This window comes from Neopsephotus bourkii, unplaced genomic scaffold (assembly GCF_033783945.1).
Source record: "Neopsephotus bourkii isolate Nb327-2 ecotype Australia unplaced genomic scaffold, CSIRO-AGI_Nbou_v1 NB_1749, whole genome shotgun sequence".
Lineage (NCBI taxonomy): Eukaryota > Metazoa > Chordata > Aves > Psittaciformes > Psittacidae > Neopsephotus > Neopsephotus bourkii.
The window spans coordinates 3591467-3613367 of NW_026902223.1; the positions used below are offsets into that span (position 1 = coordinate 3591467).

Genomic DNA, 21901 nt, shown 5'->3' on the forward strand with positions numbered 1-21901 from the left:
TTTGTTATTGTTTTTCATTTATACCATCCGTGTTCTTTCTTTTCTTGCAGATTGTGATATCTTTAGTCTGAACTTTTTAACTGGAATCAGAACTGGATGTTGGGGTCACTTTCTTTCCTTGTCCAATTCAATGACATTAAAACTGCCCTAAAAATCCAGATCCTTTGTCTAAAAAAGTAAATGCTGTTGGGCTTTTGTTACCAGCAGTCATACTGGTGAGCAGAACTGTATTAACAAAAACTAATGTCCCATTCCTCAAATACTGTATTGAAAAAAGTGGAAAATTCATCTTGAAACCATGTATTTTATTGTTTTATTTTCAGTCACTAATAAAACTGTGAATGTCCAAGAGGAGTTTTGCTGAGCTCTGATTAGCAAAGATGTGATTTTTAACAGGCCTCTTCAGTTCTTTCTATTAAGTTAATCCAAAGACTTCCTGAATAAATTTAACAATACACTGTTATATATATTCCCAATTAGCAATGGTCTTTTTGCCTTCCCTTTCGATGAACTACTATTGTGGAAATATGAGAGGAAAACTGATTTCAGGCATTTTGGAGTATTCCAAAACTGCATTTTACAAGTACTGAAATAGTTGTATACTGGAGGAAAAATTGTGCTTAAAATTCAGAGAGAACTATTTGCAGTGTTCCCTTTTTTCTGAAGGGGAAAAAACCAAATGGAAGCAGCACGGTGGTAATCCCCTCATTGTGCTTTGCCCATGGTGACACCTTGCAGCAACTGTGTTCTCCAAACCGAAGGGTGCTTAATTCTTCGCTTTCTTCTGCATTCTGCAGGTCCCATAACAACAAACTGCAGTCTACAGCTTCTTAGAGTTCAGCGTGTTTAACCTAACACACCCAAGCAAGAATCTGGTTGTCTGAAAGGTTTTAATTAAGAAGCCAGATGTTTTTAGTCAGGTTATCCTGACGAGACTTGATGTAAACTGCGTTTTTATTGCTCACAACAGTCAGATTATATTCTCGGCTTATTTTTGTCCAAAGGACAAAGAGATAAAAATCAGCAGCACCACTTTCTTGTCAAGATCAAATTGTTGTACTATTGTGGCAGAAGCAGGAAAACTTGGTTTTGGTGAAGGAGAGAGAGAAAGAGAGCAAGAAAAAAAGATACAGTAAATGGGGTCACGTTTAACTCCATGGAAATGCCACGTCTGTTCTTCAGTGAAGAAGCTGGTTTAAAGTCCACACAGAAAACTTTGACTGTATTTATTTATTGTTGCAAAAAAGACGCTTTTTTATTGCTGCCCTCATTTGTCAGCTAATTATTTTTTCTTATAAAATCCAGCCCCGGTTACATGTAATCCATTCTGTATCTTAACATGATTCCTGTAGGTAAAAGTACAAGAAGACCTCTAGATGTCTTTTCTTTCTATGAAAGGAGCTGCTATGTACACATGTGCACACACACAGAACTGGGAATCAACAAGGAGTTTATCGTTCATGGTAGATAAAAACAATTAAGCTTGCATAAAAGTTGGGCTAAGTGGTCATGGACTACAGACTCTGTTGCCTTGAATATAACAGTACAATTTGTCATTTACTCTGCACCAGACTGAAATGAGTAAAATCTATTTGAAGGTATCTTGTTTGTAAACATTTGTCAGATTCTAATTTTTTTTTCTTTTGTATTAAAATTCAAAATATGGATGTATATGAAACAAAATAAATGGAGATCGTTGTTCTCCCCACAGACGTAGGTGTCTTTGCGTGTGCACTAATGTGGTTGTAATGCTTCGGGGATGTGTTCGGAAGCGTAGACACTGCGAAGTGGTAGGGGTGGGGGTGACCAGGGAGATCTCGACTTTATTCTGCTCCAAGGGGGAGCGTTCACTACGTCTGCATTCCAAAGCAGCTGTCATCCCGCTAGCAGATCTCTAGTGGTGCTGAAATTCCTGTAACAGATCACATGGGAGGAAGTGCTTTGTGAAATGCCACTGCCCACCACTGCACTGGTGGTGCTTTGCCAAGTGCTGTAGGAAGGTGAAGCACCATGTGTAATTGTATCTCCTTCGGGGCTGCTCCACCGAGAGGGGCAGAGGGAAGGCAGCACAAGATGCAAACTACTGCTGATGTCTGCACATTTGGCCTGTCTGTAGTTACCAGCCACGGTTTGTATGAAGTTCTTGGACCATTCGACTAGCTTTTGCACTAATTCACAGCTGACTTCTGTTCTACAGTGACATGGGATTTGCCTGATGTATGGATAAGCTCCTTTTGGGTTTAACCTCACACCTTGCTATGCAAGAACCTCTTCTGTTATCTTTCTTAAAAAGACATTGCTACTGACCACACTTTCTTAGACGTCCAGGCTCAGGTGTACAGGTTCTTCTGGGTAATTTTATCTACTAAAAACCCACATGGTTTTGTACATACAAATGTTGTCATTTAACCTCTGTGTGGAAAATGGAAACTAACTGTTCAATGTGAAAACAAGAATCCATTTATGCGTCCTGGAGTTAAAGAAGAGTAGTTGCATTTAGGCTCTGTTGTCCTTTGGCATTTTAACAGAAATGGTGCATATTGTATGCATTGTGGGTTTAATGCAACAAGGGGAATTCTCCACTTTGAACAGCATTTGAACGTAACCCTGCATCTCATCACAACATCACAGTATTTCTGTACTATTTATTCACCTATAAAGCTCTATGACATGATTTGAAACTTTCCTACCTGTAGGCATTAAATGGCTGTTTTTAACAAATTGTGGCAAACTGAAGAGTACTTTTTTTGTACCTTACAGGACACGTCATCCTAGACAAATAAAGTGATGTGTTTGACATGGATTTGGTGGCATTTCTAATGAAACATTTGATAACGATATCGTATATAGGTCTTGGCTTTGCCAAATGATGTACAGCTTCCAGTGAATCAGGTTGATTAGAGAAGTAATCCATACATACAATGTAATTGTGCCAAGAGCCTGGTTTTAGTGTTTTCAATTGCCAGTGTGTGGAGTTACATTTTTTGATTTATTAATTATGATCTTTGATGGTGGTGTCACTGAAAATACATCATTTGTCATTAATAGCCACTTCCCTAAAAGCATGGTAAGTTCCAAAGTTTTGTCATCTCTGTTCTGTAATACTCCTCTTTGTATTGTTATGAATTACTGCAACAGTCGTTTCAAATGGTCACATATATAACAGAGATTTTGATAATATGAACTATTCCAGCTTGGGGTTTTGTTTATTGGATAGTGGTGCAGACAATGTGTCAGTTACTGGCATTTTACTGAGGCTTTGGATGTCGTTAGCCCTGATCTATTTATCTCTTCCAAGAGACAATCAAAATGAGATACAGCCGTGGATGTTATTCTTGTACCCACGCTTTGCCTGTTTTAGATTACAGTAATGTCTCAGGGGTGGGGAGTGGTGCCTAATGGCTGTTCAGGGCAAAGGGATGTCTGTAGGACTCGCTGGTTAGTCCCTGGACTTCAGTGGAAAACAGAAACAGAGAAACTTGAGATGCGCACATAACCCTTCCTCCTTCCTTCTCCTGTCCCTCCCAGCCCACTCCAGCGCTTTGATTCACTGCCAGGGACAGTTGTTCTGCCAAGCAGAGCCCCCTCAAAGTCTCTCAGGAACATTCCATCTATGTACACTGCGCGCCATGCAAAATCTTTCATGTAATAAAAGTGAGAGTGTATTTTTTCGATAGACACAAGCTACGAGTAAACTTCTGTCCTAACAGCTTCTTGGGTCCCAAAATCTATAGCGCTTGCTCTTGGTATTTGTCTTGCATAGAAACACACAGTGTGACTTGTCACGCATGCAGTGCTCCATAGCTTTTCAGCAATGTTAAATCAAGCTGCAGATGTGTGTTAACGGGTAGAATTGTTAGAGCTACCTTTGCTTCAAAACAAAATGCTTGCAGAAGCCACTGCTTCCTCTTCAAGGTCACATCATATATAGCACTATATGGTTAGGGTTTGGTTTAGCTAGACTGCATCTTCCCATTTGTATAAATAAATACATATCTCAAAATCCCCAGCCAACTTGCAAAGTGAGGAGATGCCTTTGTTTAATATCATTACATAAATTTTTTGGATCTTCGAGAACCCCAAGAACATCTTACTGTTTCTTTTAAAGACTTCACTATTTGTGAATAGTGACTCTTGGGACAGCAAACGTCACGATCCCCTTTGCAGCGGTTTCATAGGTTCTAACATCCCTCCACGTTAAAGGCCCTAAAAGATCGTTTCTTTGATTCAAAATGTAACTTTAGTGACATGAAAGTACAAACTCAGCAATACTTCTCATGGGAAAAGGACATTCAGTGCATGGCTCTAGGACTGAGATTTTAAGGAACTGACAGCGTAACCAGGCGTGCAGTTGGGCTCATTTTGCTTTCCTTGGCATGAACTAACGCTGTTAATTGTAAGCCTAATTGGGCATTTGTGTTGGGCAGTTGCTTGATTTGCTTTCAGTTAGTGTATTCATACAGTTACATAGCTATTTTGTATGCTACATGTGAAAATCCAGCTCTGTTTGAAGAACTAATGTGGGGTTTACAAGTAGCATGGACATTTAGGGATACCAAAACAATACAAGTGGTACTTGGTTTTGTTGGTTTCTTCTGGCTCAAATGCTTGTAATACTTCAGGCAGAGTTGTGTGAAAACACTATGGGCATCCTCTACAGCTAAAGGTGTGGTATCATCTAACATTTGTTCAAGGTTAAGGGTTTCAAAGTGCAGTTACTTCTGGTGTACCTCCAGAATTTTACTTTACAATTACTACAGGTTATTTAGGGGTACATCAGAGTGGGGGAGGCAGTAACACCCTGTGGCTCTGAAAACAGATGGAGCAAATGAATGTTCCCTAAATGGAGTTTTGTGCTAAACTTCACAATATATGGGTACCTAGTCAAGATAATCCATTAGTGTCTGCTAAAGCACAAGAGCAAGTGTCCCATCACAACCAGCTTCGTATATAACTACCTTCTGCTGTTGCTAAACCACGGCCTGGTGTAGTCTGGTTGGTGAATTCTGCTGCTGCCTGTCAGAGGGATGTTACTGAAGCCTTATCTGCACTTGGTGTGAGCCGCCAGCACCCTGTGGTTCCTCTTCCTGTTGAATCTCTTCACGTAGCTGCTGCCGCTCCGAAGCAAACCATCCCCCGGGCTCAGGCGCCCTCGCAGGAAAGGCAGCAGCTCTGCAGAGATCTGTCGTCTCTTGTGGTAGATCTGACCCATCACAATGTACCTGCTGCCTGCAAAACAAACGAGACTTCTGTGCCCTGGAGAAAGCATGGATTCCATCACTGGACTGGTGCTAAGGGCAGCAGATTTAGGAATAGATGTGAAGTTGTACCCTGCAGAAATAGATCCTGGATGTGTGGCTTAGGACAGCAGCACCTGAACACCAGCGTGGCTCATGGGTTGTGCTTGCATGGAAATAATGATTTGCTGTCTTGTACTGCAACTAGAAGCTTTTGGGGGGAAAATACTGGTATTTGATAAACTTGCATTTAGGAGGAAAACTGGGCTACTTAGATGTCAATCCTGAAATCTCTTGCAATCATTTTGCAACTGGATAAAGTTAAGAAAGGACTCTGCTGTTGACCTGACTTCTTCACACAGCTGCTTCTCTTCTGAAAGTTTAGAAGGGAAAATGCCCTCCAGTTTAAGAGTAAATACTTTCTCTTCCCAAATTTTCAGAACAAGCTAGGTTAAGCCTATTAAACCAGGGCAGGCTCAAACTGCCCCGCATGCAGGAGGAATAGTGCAATGGATTTAGCTGGAATTATTTACCAATTTTCAAGTCCAGACAGGGTTTACTGCAGCTGAAAGTATCCACAACTAGAATGTGAACTCGAAAGAAGAAGGCGTCAGGAGTAGTATAGAGGCGACTCATCTTGTAGAGTCCATCATTGTTAACCAACAGTGTGATCAGGTGGATGCCGTTCCCCAGTTTTTCCATGTTATGAACAATCCCGTTCACTGCTGGTTTGTGGAAGGGAGGGAAAAAAGGAAGCATCAGGTTATGTATCTTGGTAGTAACTCAGAGCACATGTGAAGGCTGTCATTTAAAACACTGTAAAGTGTCAGGAATTCTCTGGCTCAGTAGTGGGGAGTCTTGAAAACAGGAGTTGCTTCAAATCAGCCCATTCAGTGAGATCATCACCTTAGTTCTTGGTGAGTTACTAACCTTGTGCTTTACAGGTCTGAGATGTTTCTTAGTGGAATTTATAAGATGTTTCAAAGGAAGTGATGTTTTTAGTACATTTTTTCAAACAAAAATTGCATGTATTTACCTAACAAAGTAAAATATTCAAATGTAAAACTCAACAACCTGCTAATGAAACACTTCAGCTTTTGAAAGAACAGACCCTTGTCATACCAGGAGGCCACGGCACCAAGCAGGCCATGTTCTACCTTCAATCACATCATGCTCTCCACCCAGTTCCTGGTTTTGACAAGTGCTGAGCTGACTACAGGAGTCAGAAAACAACAAACGTGTTAGGCAGGTAAGGCACACAGGGCTTCTGGTGTTACACCCGCCTCACTGAGCAGGAACTTCAGTCATATTTACTCTTTAATCTGCACTGTAAATGTAAGGAAATGAAAAGCTCCTTTTGATCACTCCTATGACAGTGTGGCTGACCTGTATTTTTCCAACCTGGCCTTCTCAGTTTAAGAGACATGAGACAGCCATGTGTTGAAGGCTGAATACACACAGGCCAGGTCACTGTCAGACCTGTGTTTGACAGGAATGCATGAGAGTGGTAAAAATACAGAATGTAGCAGTTGTAGATAGCACTTCCTGACTTCTCCATTTAGGGAAAACAGATGTCCCATAACGTGTTTATATTCTACAAATGGAAACATCTGTTACCACTAGGCATGTATTTTGCTTATCTCTTAAAATGCTGTGAGAAAAAGTTGGTATCTCTTTCACAACTTCGGAAGCACAAGGAAAGATTTCAGTCAGAACATGCTTCTTACACAGTACAGCAATGCCAGGCTGTTTTCTACCATCTTCAACTACGTCAACTTAGACACAAGGACTACAAGGACTAAAGACATGGAATCCTAACAAACTTTAAGGTGGACCCTTTATACAGAGAGGATCTCAGTTTTATTTTTGTTTGGTTTACCGTTTTATTGTCATTTGAAACTTCAGCCCCCAAAATCAGAAACTCATTCTCAATAGTAAGAGGTAAGTAACATGGCTACAATGCTTAATCTTAGAGTATCTAAAGCAATTGGTCTTTTTAGTTCTGTTGACCAGCAGCAAGAACACTGTCTTCCTCCTGGGAGTGGAAAGGGAGGAAACACTGAAAGAGCAATACTAGTCTAAGGTGGGGAAAGGGCAATGTAAGACTGCGTTTGTCTTAGTACATCTGCAAAGAGCTCTGATGGGTCCTTTTAGTGTATTTAGTCATTATTTAACAGTCAGTGAAACAGTGTCTTAAAAGCAGAAGTGAAATGTCAGCAATAGATGAGCAAAGACGGCCTGTGTTTTGTTTTGTGTGGTTTGTGGAGGACACAACTTACCAAATTCACTCGTGCAGTAGGCCTCTACTTCATCTCTCTCTTTCCTGCACTCAGTCAGACATGCCTTCTCCTTATCACCATCTAGAACAGGCACATGGGCTGAGGGACAGGGTATTTCATCCAAGTTATGCCCCCCAACCTTCATAAAGTTCACGATATCCCTTGCCAAAGCACTCTATCCTCTTACCTTTCTTTAGCGCACTGAGGTGGTACAGCAAGCTGGATGACTGGCGGTTGGTGACCCAGGAGGGTTTGGTGATCTTTTGGAAGGGATCAGTATGTTTGTAGGGGATGATCTTGCCTGGTCGGTTGAAGTGGTCCAGTGCATTAGGATCACCTGCTTCCACTGCTCCAGAGTCTGGAAAGAGATGAGCCTCCACTAAGGATGTCATCTTGTGATAGGAAGACGCTGCGTGGTGGAAGTGAGCCGAGACACTGTTGGCAGCCTCAGCCAGCCGCCTGTCCGCGTGCTTTCTGTTGGCATGGTTGGAGTCAAAGGAGGCAGGAGCAGGCCCCTCAGTCGTGCTCTCCAGTGGCAGGGCCCCTCCATACTGCAGGAGGTGTTTCCTCAGCCCCGTGCTGTTCTCTAGAGCAGGTTTGGTGCGTTTCTTTTTCTCTGAGGAGAGGAAGGTGATTTCAGGAGGTTTTGGCCGCTGCAGGTCAGCGGGAGGCAGGAGCCAGTGTTCTGTGTGGTTCTCTCTGGTGCTGCTGCTGCTGCCCCAGGCTGGCAGTTTGACGTGGCCTGGTGCAGTGCCTGCTGAGCTATAAGCATCTTTGCTGAGAGTCTGATGCTGTTTCTCAGCGTAGGGCAGGGATCCTACACATGAAAAAATTGAGACAGAGAATTAGCACTTTAAATTTTCTATTCCATGTGCTTATGAATGGGAAGTGCCTGGTGGATTGGAGGCTCTAGTCTATGAGACCTTCAACAATAAGACAATACAACTGATAAATAGTTCAACAGATAAAATATAGTAGAGCTCCTTGTTGTTCTGTGCTCAGAAATGGAAAGCCCAGCACAGAGAATGCAGCTGCGTGAGCAAAACACAGATTTGCATTTTTACTTTATTATTGTTGCAAATTAAAAACAAACCCTTTTCTCAAAAGCCTGAATCTCCAGGGAGCATCTGAGGAAACAAGGTTCACATTGCCATTTGGGATGCTTGTTTAAAAGACCATGACAACAGAACTATTTGGTTTTCCCATCCATGGGATGCCTTATTGACAATGTCATCTGGTCTCTTCAGTGGCTTTGAACACTACTGAAAAGATCTTTATCCACAGTTTTGGATCTCTGACTTTTCCACTACGGAGCTGTGCAGCAGCAGTACTGGTAGCTAGGCTATTGCTGCTGAGTAACCATTATTGTAAGGCTTTTCTTAAGTTGAGAGGACAAAGGTTGAGAAAGAGAGGAAGTGTCTGAATCTAGTGAGAGATGGAAAGGCATAATGACACTCTTCACACAAGCTGGGCAGTCATCTAGGCCTTCATTTATACCTTCACCTTGATCACTTGGATCTCACAAAGCAAAATGACTTTCCACCTAGCCTGGGAAGAGAGAAATTCCCTCTTGCAGTTCATTTTCCTTTTACTTCAGTCCTCCACTGCATGCCTTTAGTTAGCCAGAGAGTTTTAAAACCATTCACCCACACACAGCCACTGTCTGGGTGTTCACTGTCTGTGGTTAACATCATGTGGGAGGCTGATCCTAACTCCTTATGTGAAAAGAGATATTTGACATACACAGATGAACAACGTCCTGGTTTATCTTCTATAACTGACTCAACTGCTGACCTTGCCACTTCTCCCCCTTTGCTCTCACCAGCTGCTGTCATGGGAAAGATTCTCTGATATCTGGGCTGGCCACACATAAAGTCAAAAGAATGTTCATGAAGAACGGGGTGGAAGAAGTCCAAGCTAAAGAAAGCAATAGGCAAGGGTGTTTTGGAGATGGTTCAACATGAAGCTGTGATCTCTGAACAGGTGTTTTGGATTTGGTGTTATCAGTATACTTCTCTACCAGCTTATCATGCCTTCTCGTACGATCATAGAATAGTTAGGGTTGGAAAGGACCTTAAGATCATCCAGTTCCAACCCTCCTGCCATAGAGTGTAACAAAAAATAGTTCATTTTTCTCTACTCAATCTATTCAGAACCTTGAGGATCATTCTCCTGCACCAGCATACTCCTGTCTAGGTCTTGCAACCTAAGCAATACAACTGCAACATAATCAGCTCTTTCCCACTGGAATAGATGGATATTTCTATTCTACCAATGTGGTACTTAAATAATCTCTTTAGGACAGGTACTTAAATAATCTCTTTAGGACAGGTTGCTGCAGACATGCATAAGCACAGAGCATGTAGAAATAAATTAGAAACCTGGAGTTTACAGATGAGGGGAGGGAAGCTTAAAAGGGAAAAGTCAAATACACATCAAAATCCCCAAAGCAGAAGCAAGTCAAACTCCAGCTGCTGACTGATGGCTAGCAGGCTTCATGGCATTGGCTGCCTGCCTGCTTTTGGCAGGTGTTCTTAATTCTTTCAAACACAAATCAAACATTGCAATTTACATTCCCACCCCACAAACACATTGAAATGTTTCTCTCTTGAGCCCTTACCTTATTACTTCTACCACTTGCTGAAAAGACCACAGCTATAGACGGCTGCTTGGGCAAGAAATGTAGTAACGTATTCAGCCTTCCCTGATCCCAAAGGCAAATATGCCCCAGCCCTGCTTCGAATGTTAGCAGACTTACCGGCCACAAAGCTGGAAGATGATCTAATGGCAAAGCAGAGGAGCCAGAACACTTTGGTTGTCATTTTGAAGTAAAGATTTTCCAGACTCCAAATGAACTGGAGTCTTTTATGCCCTTCCCCCGATTCATGCTAATGAGAGGCAGCCTTAGGGGAAACAGGAATCACTCACTGGACAACCCACTGGAGCAAAACCAAGCTGCTGCCTCCCTGCTAGCCTCCCACTGCCCCTGCCTAGGACATCCCCTTTCCCATAGACACACCGCTCCATACTGCCTGCAGTCACCTGTATCTCTGGGAATAACATATGGATGGATGTTTTTAGCAGCAGATTTTTATCTGCTTCCTTTGGCATTTTGTAAAGGGAATCATACAGAACAAATACAGTTTTACTGGATATGGAGAACTACATTATGAAGTGGAAATAAGAGATGCTGGAACATGCATCACCTCTGCGATTCAGCGTATGCAAAAGGTGTGCATTACAATGGAACCGATTCAGGAATTTCTGGCCACCTCCAATTATGCAGCTGGTAATGTCTTTTAGTTTAAGGACCCAGTTTCAGTGATTCCCTTCAGCCTGGAAAATGCATTAGTTACTGTCCAGTCCAAGGGAAAGCTCTGCTGACCTTAGATACAGCTTTATTTTTAAATCTGTATTTGCTAACATAAAGAATTTGGCAAATTTTCACACTCCAAGCCACCCGATTTGGATTACTGAACTAAGTAGGCTTATTTCTGTGCTCCCAGTTGAAAGGGGTGATGTTATTGCTGGAAAAGGTGTCCATTCTGACAGTTTATCTCACTAGCTGCTACTGGATGTCATGAAAGTTGTGAAGTCCTTCATGCCTTTAAGGTGCAGTGAACAATTTAAAACCCATGTAAAAGCACTATATCCCAGCTCTGAAAACCACCAACAGAAAACCTGCCCCTCACTAATGCCTGCGCCATGTGGCCCTGCTACTGCTTAAACACCGTTTGTTTTGTGCTGCTTTAGTTAAGCAGTTTAATAGAATCCTTAGAAGTTCAGGGCTTTTCCTCAAGTAGCTATGGGGGAAAATACAGAAAATTGGCCAGAACGATGTGCAAAATGAGTGAAATTTTAACACATCTGTTACTCGGTGTGTTATGATTCTATTGCAGCATTTATTGATCCTTATTTCCTGTTATTTTGAACATGCTCATTGCAGAAGTATCCCAAGACAGCTATAAAGGAAATAGGAATTTAAAGTAAGGATGAGCTCGTATGTTCCTGCTGTCCCTCATCTCCCGCTCAACCAGTCCATGTACCTGTGTACCTGCAGCAAGGGAGAGCTGTCAGGAGTGTGACAGGCTCGCTGCTGAGGGCTGTGCTGAGGACGGGCGGATACCTCAGTGTCCTGAAAGCCTGTGCTCCAGGGAGTTTGCTGTTTAACTTAAGCTGGTAGTGTAATCGAATATATTCACGTATGGCTGTGCCTGTTAATGAGTTTCTGCAGACTGCACTTGGACAGGATCCTGTTCAAAGGGACAGCAGTGGTGTTTGGGGTATTTCTGCTTCTCCAGAAGCTACAGGTCCGCTGACAGCAGCGGAGAGGCGGAAGTTTTGCGGACCGGATTCCCTGGGTGAGGAAAACTGGGACCGACGGCACAATGGCCGTGTCCAGGACGCTGCGGGCAACTCCGCTGGCAGCCGGAGCTCTCCGGGCTCCGGTTCCCCCGGCTCCGGTTCCCCCGCGCTTTTACCACAACGGCTGTGGAGGGCCCGCGGCTGGACACGGCCCAGCCCGCCCTCAGGCCCGCCCGCCGGGGACGCTCACCCTCACCTCTGCTCCGATCGCCTGACGCCTCATCCTCCCGCCGCAGCCGGGCATACGCGCTCCACGGCCGCAGTACCCCCGCGGGAAGGAGGAAGGCGGCGGCGGCACCACCAGGTTCGGTGGCGCCGGGGAACGGCCACGGTGCCGGCGGGCAGGGCAGGCGCCCCGCTGACAGGGCGGCGGTTGCTGCGGCCGCAGGAGGGCGCGGCTGAGGGAATCTAAGGCAGCTCCAGGGCTTCTGGCTCCGCTCCGAGGCTTCCCCACCGGCCTCGGATAAAAGTGTTAGACGAGATACTCACAGAGCGCCCGCGCATCCTTTGTGCTGAATCTACCGCAGCGCCACAAAACATCTGCGGCACGACCCAGATGGGACTCGAACCCACAATCCCCAGCTCCGGAGGCTGATGCCTTATCCATTAGGCCACTGGGTCACCCAGCAAAAGCTCCGAGCGCTGCATGGTAAGAGCCCCGCCCGGCCGGCGCTGGCTCCGCCCCTGAGGGGGCTTCCATGTTCTACCTGCTCTTGACAGGGAGGCCCCGCCCACCCGCTCATTTACCAAAGCCCCGCCCCAGACGCTCCCTTCTTGCAGCCCATTGGGCAGGGCGATCCTTTTGCCACGCCTCCTTGCAGCACATTGGTCAGGGAGCAACCCTTCCTCCACGAGCCTCGTGGCCCCGCCTTTTAGGGTCGCGCGAGCGCCGGCAGGGGCTGGGCTCGTGCCGTCAGCCCCGCCCCCCCCCCTCCCGTCTCGCGCGCAGGGCCCGTCACGCGCGGCGGCAGCCTCCTTCAGCGCGGCGCGAGGGCGGTGTCCTGCGCGCGTGCTCGCCTGAGGAGACCCGCGTCGGGGCTGCATCGCCTCAGCAGCAGCTTAGCCTCGGTGGGGCCATTCGCACCCTTTTCCTTCACCTCCTTATCGCTTTCCTGCATTGATAACAGCCTTTCAAGTTGTGGCACCTCCCACCCCAAACCATGTGCAGCCCATATCGGCCCACAGACACCTCGAGTTTCCAGATCGGGGACAGCTCTCTCCCTGCCCTGGAACACCCATCCCAGCGCACTCCTTCGCCCAGGTTCGCTGCTCCGGACCGCAGATTTTCCAGACATTTATGGACTTTCTTCACAGAGGCCCTTCAGTCCTTCTGTATAGCAGGTGTTTTACCTCAGTTTCTACTCTTGAGCTGCCTTTTTCGTTTTAAACTAGGCCTTTTCAGTATCTCTACTTGTGACGCACTTTCTCCTCTCATGACTTCTCTGCTCTTGCTTAAATGTTTTCCTGATCTTTATTTCATTTTTACAAAACTCAGAACTGTAAGGCCCAACAACAGCAATGTAAAAAGACACTGACAATTCCTCCTCCTCTGCATACATCTTTGTCAGCCTGTGTGCGTCTGCAGATCAGCATAAACGGTTTAATGCAGTGTTTTACCACACGCAAGTGTCAAAAGTGTATCTCTGACGCTTCTCTGAATTGTCTATTATGGATGTTGAAATGACGGTTCCTGACAGAGTCATGTTTTCCCCCAGGTTTTATGGTTTGAATTTTATCTGTGAGACAAAGTGTGCTTTTGTATTCCATCCCTTGGAATTGGAAAACAATCCCAGATCTGCTGATTTTCTGGGCATGACACAAGGGCGGGTATAGGGCTTTTTTGTTGTTCAGATTTATTTTTAGATATGTTTAGCAAATGATTTACTTTCGATCCGCCCTGATCGCTGTTGAATTGCCTTCAATTGCAATCTTAACGTTAAATTCTTAGCACCGCGTTTATGGAGACAAAGGCGGGGGCGGGGGGGGGGCTCAAGAAAAGCCTGAGGTGACTTGATGGTTGCTGAGGTAGAAATTGGGCTGTATGTGAGGAAACAGCACGCTAACGCCGCAAACCCCTCAAGAGCGTGAAAACTTCCCTTTTCGCACCCATCCAGGGGTACAGCACCCCCCGGCCGTCTGGTTCTTGGTCCCCGGTGCCCCCCCGCCCCCCGGACTCCCGGCTGTAGGTCCCCGCTACTCGCTCAGCACCGGGCTCTGTGTAACTACAACTCCCAGCATGCCGTGCGCCGTCCGCAGGCCCCAGCCGCGCTCATGCAGCTGCCGCCTTTCCGCGCGTTGGATGCTGGGAGTTGTAGTGCTGAGGCGGGGACGGGTGCCCTCCTACGTGACGTCGGGTCAATCCTTCCGGGAGCACGGTGGAGATTCGTTCCCCTTCGTCGCGTTATGAGCTTCATTTCAAACTGGCCAATCGAGAACTTGCTATGGCTCGAACTAGCCAATGGTAGGGCGAGGGCGCGGGAAATTTAAATCCCGCCTGGCGAGGTCGTGGGCAGTACAGCGTGCTCGCAGGCGGGGAGCGGTGCTTTGCTGTGCAGTAGCGGATTGTGTGCGGACTCTGCGGTGGAGGTGCCCGGGGACGGGAGCGGAGCGAGAAGCCGGGTGGGGCGGCGGGGGTGCAGGCTGTGCGCTGGTCTGTCAGAGGGGCCTGAGCTCTGTTGCCGGTAGGGCAGGCTGGTGGTCCCTACGGACCTTATCAGGTCTCCGTGGTCACAGACTGCCGCCTGGCAGTGCCTCTCAGAGCGGGTTGTGTGTGCCGAGTTGTGACTAAAGCGAAGCTAGGTCTTTATGCAGTGGGTCACGGTGGAACCGGCCCATGGTGCACGGACCTGAGTCGTTACCGGCATAGCTGGTGCTATATGGTGCTGGCTGCAAGCCCTCCCCGGTGGGGACTTGCTTAGTGAGGGATCTTGCAGCTGCCATAAAAAAGGCTCGAGGTGGGATTGGATGGGGTTCCTGTGCACTGTAGATATACAACACAGTGAAAATAGTGCTTAAAAGTATGTGTGCTGTCTGCGGGAGGCAATAGCAATCTTGCTTCTAACAGTGATTCTGTTAGTGTTTGTGGCTGTGTCTTAAAACAATGTATGTGGGTCTACTGCTTTTTTTGTTAGTGCTTATTGTGACATCTAGGTGTTTAAGTCAGAGGCTGCTATTATATCTAATATGGAAAAGTGTCTCATTATCAAGTACTGATCCTGGTTTTTAAATTCACTTCTTATGGAGTAAACTTGCTGTTTATTTGCTCTGTTTCTAGGCTTGGTTTTACTTGTTTCTCTCAAAAATCTAATAAGCAAGATGTCTACTAATGAAAACGCCAATACACCATCAGCTCGACTGAACAGATTCAAGAACAAAGGAAAGGATGCTACAGTGAGTATTTTGATGCCATTAATACTTCAGCTAGCCATTATCTCTTTAAACATGAGTTGTAAAAGCCGAGAACTTATTATGAACATATATCCTCTAGGAAATGAGAAGGCGGCGTATTGAAGTCAATGTAGAGCTGAGGAAAGCTAAAAAAGATGACCAGATGCTTAAAAGAAGAAATGTTAGCACTTTTCCAGATGAAGCTACTTCTCCCCTTCAGGAAAACAGAAGCAATCAGGTAAGTGGGTATGTGGAACAGGTATGCTTAAGACACATGCCTCTCTCAACAAAGCATTCATGTATCTTTTTATTGTACAGGTTTCAGCACACTGGTCAGTTGAAGAAATAGTCAAAGGAGTTAATAATAATAATACAGAGATTCAGCTACAGGCTACTCAAGCTGCCAGGTAAGGAGTTTAGAGGTAACCTATTCAGCTGCACAAGCCAGTTTTGGGCAACATAAAAGAATTGGCTTATGATCAACAAATACCTGAGTCAGCTTTATGTACAATGTATAGGTATGCTTACCTTAGTCGTAGCCTTATTGAAGCCATACGGCTTTTGAGTGTTAAAAGAGCCAGAATATTTTACTAGGAAATAGAAATTCTTTCTAGTGGTTTTGAAGTGTCAAAATAAATAGTAGTCCATCTTGGAGTTATAGGAGTTACAATAATAAATCCCTTGTTATAGCAAAGATATTTTTAAACTGTCTTAACACTTGACTATGATGTTTGAGTGCAGTGATACACCTTAGAATTACATGAACAGGATGATGACAGAGGTTTGAAGAATGCAAACTTTTCTTTCTCTTTCCAAATCTAAAACTTAACTTTAGCAAGCTTATATACTGTTGCAGTGCTGCTTCTGGCAGTCGTTAAGTTTTCTGCTGTGCAATCTCTAGCAATTCAGATGTTTTATGACTCTTGTAAGTCTGCTTTATTTCAGAGTCTCAGCAGAACCTCTCATTTAGTGAGGACATGCCAAAACCAATGTTAACACAGATTTAGGAACCTAGCACTCAGCTTGTCTGTATTTCTTCATATCATGCTGTGTTGCCTTCCTGAATGTTAGGACAATGTTAAACTTTTTCCTTTTTAAAATATAGATCTTTATACTGTTTAATCTGTTATTCAGATCTTTGCAGCAAAAATAATGCTTTGTTTTCCTCCTTAGGAAACTCCTCTCAAGAGAGCAGCAGCCCCCAATTGACAGCATAATTCGGGCTGGTCTGATTCCAAAGTTGGTCTCCTTCTTGGGTAGAGCAGACTGTATTCCTATTCAGTTTGAATCTGCCTGGGCGCTTACCAACATTGCTTCTGGCACATCAGAACAAACAAAGGCAGTGGTAGATGGAGGGGCTATTCCAGCCTTTATCTCACTGCTGGCCTCTCCACATACTCACATCAGTGAACAGGCTGTGTGGGCACTGGGAAATATTGCAGGTATGTCAGTATGCTACACAACTGCATTTCAGACGTGTTCCCTTATTTAAAATAGGAGGACATTACTACTGACATGTCATGCAGCATGCTGAGTGTCTGAGAAACTGCCTTAATGGTGTTCAAGGCATGCTCTGCAATGTGGAGTATGCTACAGACAGTAGTTTATCTTCAGACCTGGTATAAGATGTCTCAGACAATGCCTGGCAACCTATGGGTTGTGCTGTGTTGTGTGGGCTGCTTCCACACTTCAGTTCAGTTTTGATAGAGCTGTATAGCCATGCTACAACATAGGGCTTTGTCCCTTATCTTGTTGGCTTTGTGTCTTGCCAGTCAGCTCTGGTCTGTATGTTGACTAGAAGGAGGAAGGGAGGAACCAGATGGCACACATAATTGTGTATGTGATGGCCAATATTCCATGCTTTGAAACAGCTACTTACTGATGTGAGAGTATTAATATTGAAGTTCCTCATACACCTTTCAGGATTACTTCATCTGCCAGTATTGGCTCCCAGCCTTTTTTTAAAAAAGTAAATAATAATATAGTTAAATATGTTTGGTGTATGATGATGTTTTCTAACATCTGTGCCTTAAAGAGAATAGCGAATCTTCAACACAGAGGAAATGAGCTCATAGAAGTCTTGTTTGATTGAAGCTTTAAAGTTTCTCCTTAGAGTTCTTAAACTTAATTACAAGGTACTTTTTTGTACCTTGCAATAGAAGAGTTCAGTCAAACTTTGGCATTCCATGAGCATTATGCTATAGACCCCAATCATGCAACCAATGATTATCATGGATTCTAAGTTCCATATTATGGGAAAAGCTCTGTTCTAGTGGTAGGACTTAGATATATTTTCAAAGAAATGCCTAAATCCCTGCTTAGTTAAAAACTCCAAGAAAAGCTGTATAGAGAACGTATGCTAAACTACCTCTTTTTCCAACAGAGAAAAAAGTCAAGCCACTGAGGCTAGAAAAACATGTGATTGGCATATGACTTAACCATGGCAATTGTCATTTTTCCCTCCTATTTCTTCTTATCTAGCAGTAGAATAATTCATTCTTTAACACACAACCATGTGCACATGTCCCTCTATTTTGGTATTCATCTGTCTCTTTTTCTGTTTTTCCCAGGGGATGGTTCTACCTATAGAGATCTAGTTATTAAATTTGGTGCAATAGAGCCACTGCTGAGTCTACTTGCTGTTCCTGATCTTTCTTCCTTAGCTGTAAGTGTGCAGTATGATTGAAGTTACAGTTACTAATAAGTGGGTAAAATAGCTCAGGTAACTGAACAGTTGCTAACCATTTATTTCAACCCTTGCAGTCTGGATATTTACGCAATGTTACCTGGACCCTCTCAAACCTGTGTCGTAATAAGAATCCTGCACCACCCATAGAAGCCATTCAGCAGATTCTTCCAACTCTTGTTCGGCTCTTGCACCATGATGACCATGAGGTGTTAGCAGACACTTGCTGGGCGCTTTCCTATCTAACAGATGGTTCCAATGACAGGATAGAAGTTGTAGTGAAAACTGGATTGGTGCCACAACTTGTGAAGCTCCTGGGATGTAGTGAACTGCCAATAATGGTAAGCTATCAGGCATGCAGATTGCTCTTGCTTGATTTGGGTAATGGATAAGGCTGCAGTTAGACTAGCATTCATGTGACTGAATGCTTCTTTTTATACATAAATCAGATGCTTGGTTCTAGGCTTTGTGTAGGTAAGACTTGAACTGTTATTTTTCCTGGAGACTGCCCTGCATGAGACAAACTACTGCTGTTGATGCCTATTGAGCTTCTTTACATAATCATTGGATTTAACACACAAATCAGCACAATTGCCATCCTTTAAAGCTTGCTTTTAACTCTAAACTGCTGTTACAAATCCAGATTCTAGGGACTGTATTTGGAAGTGGGTTTGAACACTAAAACTGTCATACAGTAAAGCTGCATTAATACTTGGAAGATAATTTTCCTAAGCTCTATAATTAGTAGTTGTTTGTAGATTGGCCTTGGAAGGTTTGCAATTCTAGTATGCTTAATGTCTGCCTATAGTATGCTAAAGGAGGTTAAAACTCATCAGTAATAACATATTGTGCTGTTAAATCAGCAGGCTTGAGCATAGGGACATCAAGTATGGCTGTATTCAAACATGGATTCAATGATCCCAATTTTCCTATTTTCATGTTTGTTTCAGACTCCTTCATTAAGAGCCATAGGAAATATTGTCACTGGTACTGATGAGCAGACACAGATTGTTATTGACTCGGGAGCACTGTCTGTCTTCCCAAGTCTCCTCTCTCATCATAAAAACAACATTCAGAAAGAAGCAGCATGGACGATGTCCAACATCACTGCTGGGCGCCAGGATCAGATTCAGCGAGTTATAGACCATGGTCTTGTGCCTTATCTCATTGGTATTCTGAGGAAGGTAAACAAAGACTGTATTTATTACTCTGAAGCTTTTGCTATTGCTACTACTATCTGTGTTCAAATACACTGCATTTATCTTCACAGGGGGATTTCAAATCTCAAAAAGAAGCTGTGTGGGCTGTGGCGAACTACACAAGTGGTGGAACAATTGAGCAGATCGTGTACCTTGTTCAGGCTGGTGTTGTTGAACCACTATTGAATCTCCTGTCAGCTAAAGACAGCAAAATTGTGCTGGTTATCCTGGATGCTATTTCTAATGTCTTCTTGGTAAGTGGATGCAGTATACTCAATCACTGTTCAAGCTGTTGCTAATAGTTCCCCAGTAGCTGATGCCATACATCTTTCCTGAGGTTATTCCATGTTTGTCTTGCAGGCTGCTGAGAAGATTAACGAGACTGAAAAACTTTGCCTCATGATTGAGGAGTGTGGGGGTCTAGACAAAATTGAAGCTCTCCAGTCACATGAAAATGAACAAGTATACAAAGCCTCGTCCACCCTGATTGAGAAATATTTCTCAGCAGAGGTAAGTGTCTGCAGGACAATTTTTTCTTCTCTATTGTAGCAGTGATTACTAGGTTAATATGCTACTGCTATTTCAAAACTCTTTTCCCTTTCTTCTAGGAGGAGGAAGACCAAAATGTTGTACCAGAGTCTACTGCTGCTAGCTACACTTTCCAAGTTCAGGGCAATGCTCCGGATACTTTCAACTTCTAGATTGTGTGTATGTTGCAACCACCTAAAACTTGTTTGGCACACAAGTGACTGCCTCCTCTTTGTCTTAATAGTTCCTCTTTTTACTGTGGTTTTTTTGTGGCCTGTAGCACTTTGTCCAACTGAAACATACTTGAACAGTTCAAAACTGTACATATGTGAATCTCTAACTGTAAACTTCATTCTTTCTGATATATACTTGTAAATACTTGTTCTCTTTTTGTCTTACTGTTCCTGTTGGGGAGAAGAATGCAAGTGAGTGGGCAATATAGGCTTCTTGCAAAGCACAAGCCACTACTGTGCAAACCTTTTGTTATGTTTTACATAACCCGTTATTGTAATCAATACACTGAGTAGGCTTTTAAAGAGGGTTTATATTTGAAGTTCAATAAAGTGATATCAAAACATTAAATTTAACTGGCAATTGCTTTCTCAGAAGGTGACTTATAGGGTAAGTATTCTTCATCAAAAACTTAGAATTGCAAAAATGCAGGTCTGAACCATTCAGCTCTCAAGACTGGTTTTAACCTTGGTCACTCCAAGCTCCCACTTATGTATATAGCAGTCATCTATTACTGCAGAACAAACAAACTGCTGCTTCTCTCAAGATATCTCTTACAGAACTCTGATTTGTTCTACCATGTTCATAACTGAGCTAAACTATTTTCTGCCTTTTAAAGACTGTAGTAGTACTAAACTGTAAGTAATAGTGTGGAGGAGAGGTAAGTACAGCAGTTATCCAACTGTAAGGATGCTCACGTAGTCTTAGCATAGAGCATAGTAAACGCTTTGAAGCAGTTGCCTGTTCTAGGGGGCAAAAATTAAGGCTTTGTCCTGTTACTTCTGAAACCTTTAATTGCAGTAACTTTGATTTTAAGTATGGTTGTGCACAGTAGGGGTTTGGGAGAGAGGAAGGTAGTGCAGGGAGAGGAAGGACTGTAGTAGTCCTGGTTTTCAGCTTTTTGGGAAACCTTAGATAGAGATCTTGTTAACTGGAACCTCCCCAGAGTCCATGTGTCTAACTATATTGACTCGGCTTGTTGAGGTCCTCTAGCTGTTATGGTGCTGCAGGAGAAGTCAATGTCACCTTTATAAAACTGAAGGCAGGGCATAAAACTATGGAGTAGGTAATTCTCCCAGAGTTCCCCCAGGCTTTGTTTCTGCTTTTATAGAGGGGGAATTAAAAGAAAACCAAAAAAACCCTTATATTCTGCATAGTGAATCTAATGAAGGAATCTGGTGGTGTGCATTAATCTGCTTATTGTGTGCTTTCAAGTCTGTTTTAAAGTGCATATGCATATAATAAGTGGATTTTGGTGTCCTTTTAAGATCAGGTATTCTTAATGAAGAATTTAAATTTACATCCTTCTCCCATACTGTTACCAAAGACTTCTTTAAGTTATTGCTAGTGTCAAAGATGTTGCTCTAGCCTCCATTATCATGGTGCAAGTCTACTACACTTGCTGGCAAAAATGGTGCCTTCCCTCACTGGAGGCTGATAATTACATCTGCACCCACATAACTTCTCTGTGCAAGCAACTTGCTTGGGTCTTAGGTGCTGCTAGGTGATGATAATGTCACAAAAGGTAGCAGATAACTTGTCTGCATGTATATTCTGATCTCTTCTTTAGGTAAGCAGCAATAATGCTTCCTGCAGAGCAATCACTTGTGAACGCACTAGCACAAGCACATTTCTGCCGAGTTCTTTAAGCTGTATGAGTCCAGGTATTTCCTCTGTCCAGGTTGGAAAACTGCCTTGAAGCTGCTCATGTTGCTGTTAATAGTGTGGTACCTGCCACTAAAGATAGCATCTTGCAACAATCACTGATTAATGATGACTTTATACTTTTGACTATACTATTTGAACTAAGCTGCAATAAGTAATAAGTTTTACTATAGGAATCTCTAAAGATAATTGGACCATTAGCTGTTGTAACCCTACTGCATCTTCTGGTTGAGCAGATGATATCAGTGAGACTAACCTTCTGTCTTTGTGCCTGTGCTGCCAAATGAAGGGTGAGACTGAACTGTGGCTGTGGCATGTTCCCAG

General features: G+C 43.7%; 3 protein-coding genes and 1 non-coding gene across 16 annotated transcripts in view; 2 read left to right on the forward strand and 2 right to left on the reverse strand.

The window, feature by feature from the left end:
• Positions 1-1710, forward strand: part of BPTF (bromodomain PHD finger transcription factor) — a 52800-nt gene extending 51090 nt beyond the window's left edge. For 11 of the 12 annotated variants that reach the window (XM_061377389.1, XM_061377396.1, XM_061377400.1 and 8 more), the window contains one exon: positions 798-1710. In XM_061377389.1, the coding sequence (XP_061233373.1) occupies positions 798-834 (37 nt within the window). In that variant the 3' untranslated portion in view covers positions 835-1710. Of the gene's footprint in view, positions 1-50 lie in introns of all 12 variants that reach the window. The other variant, XM_061377392.1, reaches the window with a different exon arrangement.
• Positions 1711-4959: 3249 nt separating this feature from the next.
• On the reverse strand, positions 4960-12114 carry CUNH17orf58 (chromosome unknown C17orf58 homolog). 2 transcript variants are annotated; one of them, XM_061376924.1, is made up of 5 exons: positions 12072-12114; positions 7704-8333; positions 7517-7597; positions 5771-5962; positions 4960-5229 (listed from the first exon to the last, which is right to left on the reverse strand). In XM_061376924.1, the coding sequence occupies exons 2-5, from the start codon at positions 7906-7908 to the stop codon at positions 5042-5044; spliced, it is 666 nt and encodes a 221-aa protein (XP_061232908.1). In that variant the 5' UTR covers positions 7909-8333; positions 12072-12114; the 3' UTR covers positions 4960-5041. The 2 variants fall into 2 exon arrangements, with proteins under 2 accessions (XP_061232908.1, XP_061232907.1); XM_061376923.1 differs by lacking the exon at positions 12072-12114 and adding an exon at positions 10275-10500.
• Positions 12115-12429: 315 nt separating this feature from the next.
• On the reverse strand, positions 12430-12502 carry TRNAR-CCG (transfer RNA arginine (anticodon CCG)). The gene has a single exon. It is a non-coding gene; the product is annotated as a tRNA-Arg (tRNA).
• Positions 12503-12949: 447 nt separating this feature from the next.
• On the forward strand, positions 12950-20263 carry KPNA2 (karyopherin subunit alpha 2). Its single transcript, XM_061376912.1, has 11 exons — positions 12950-13222; positions 15156-15271; positions 15369-15506; positions 15587-15675; positions 16442-16710; positions 17839-17933; positions 18032-18295; positions 18905-19138; positions 19225-19407; positions 19514-19663; positions 19762-20263. Exons 1-11 carry the CDS (start codon positions 13042-13044, stop codon positions 19852-19854), a joined length of 1812 nt encoding a protein of 603 aa, XP_061232896.1. The 5' UTR covers positions 12950-13041; the 3' UTR covers positions 19855-20263.
• The last annotated feature ends 1638 nt before the right edge of the window (positions 20264-21901 follow it).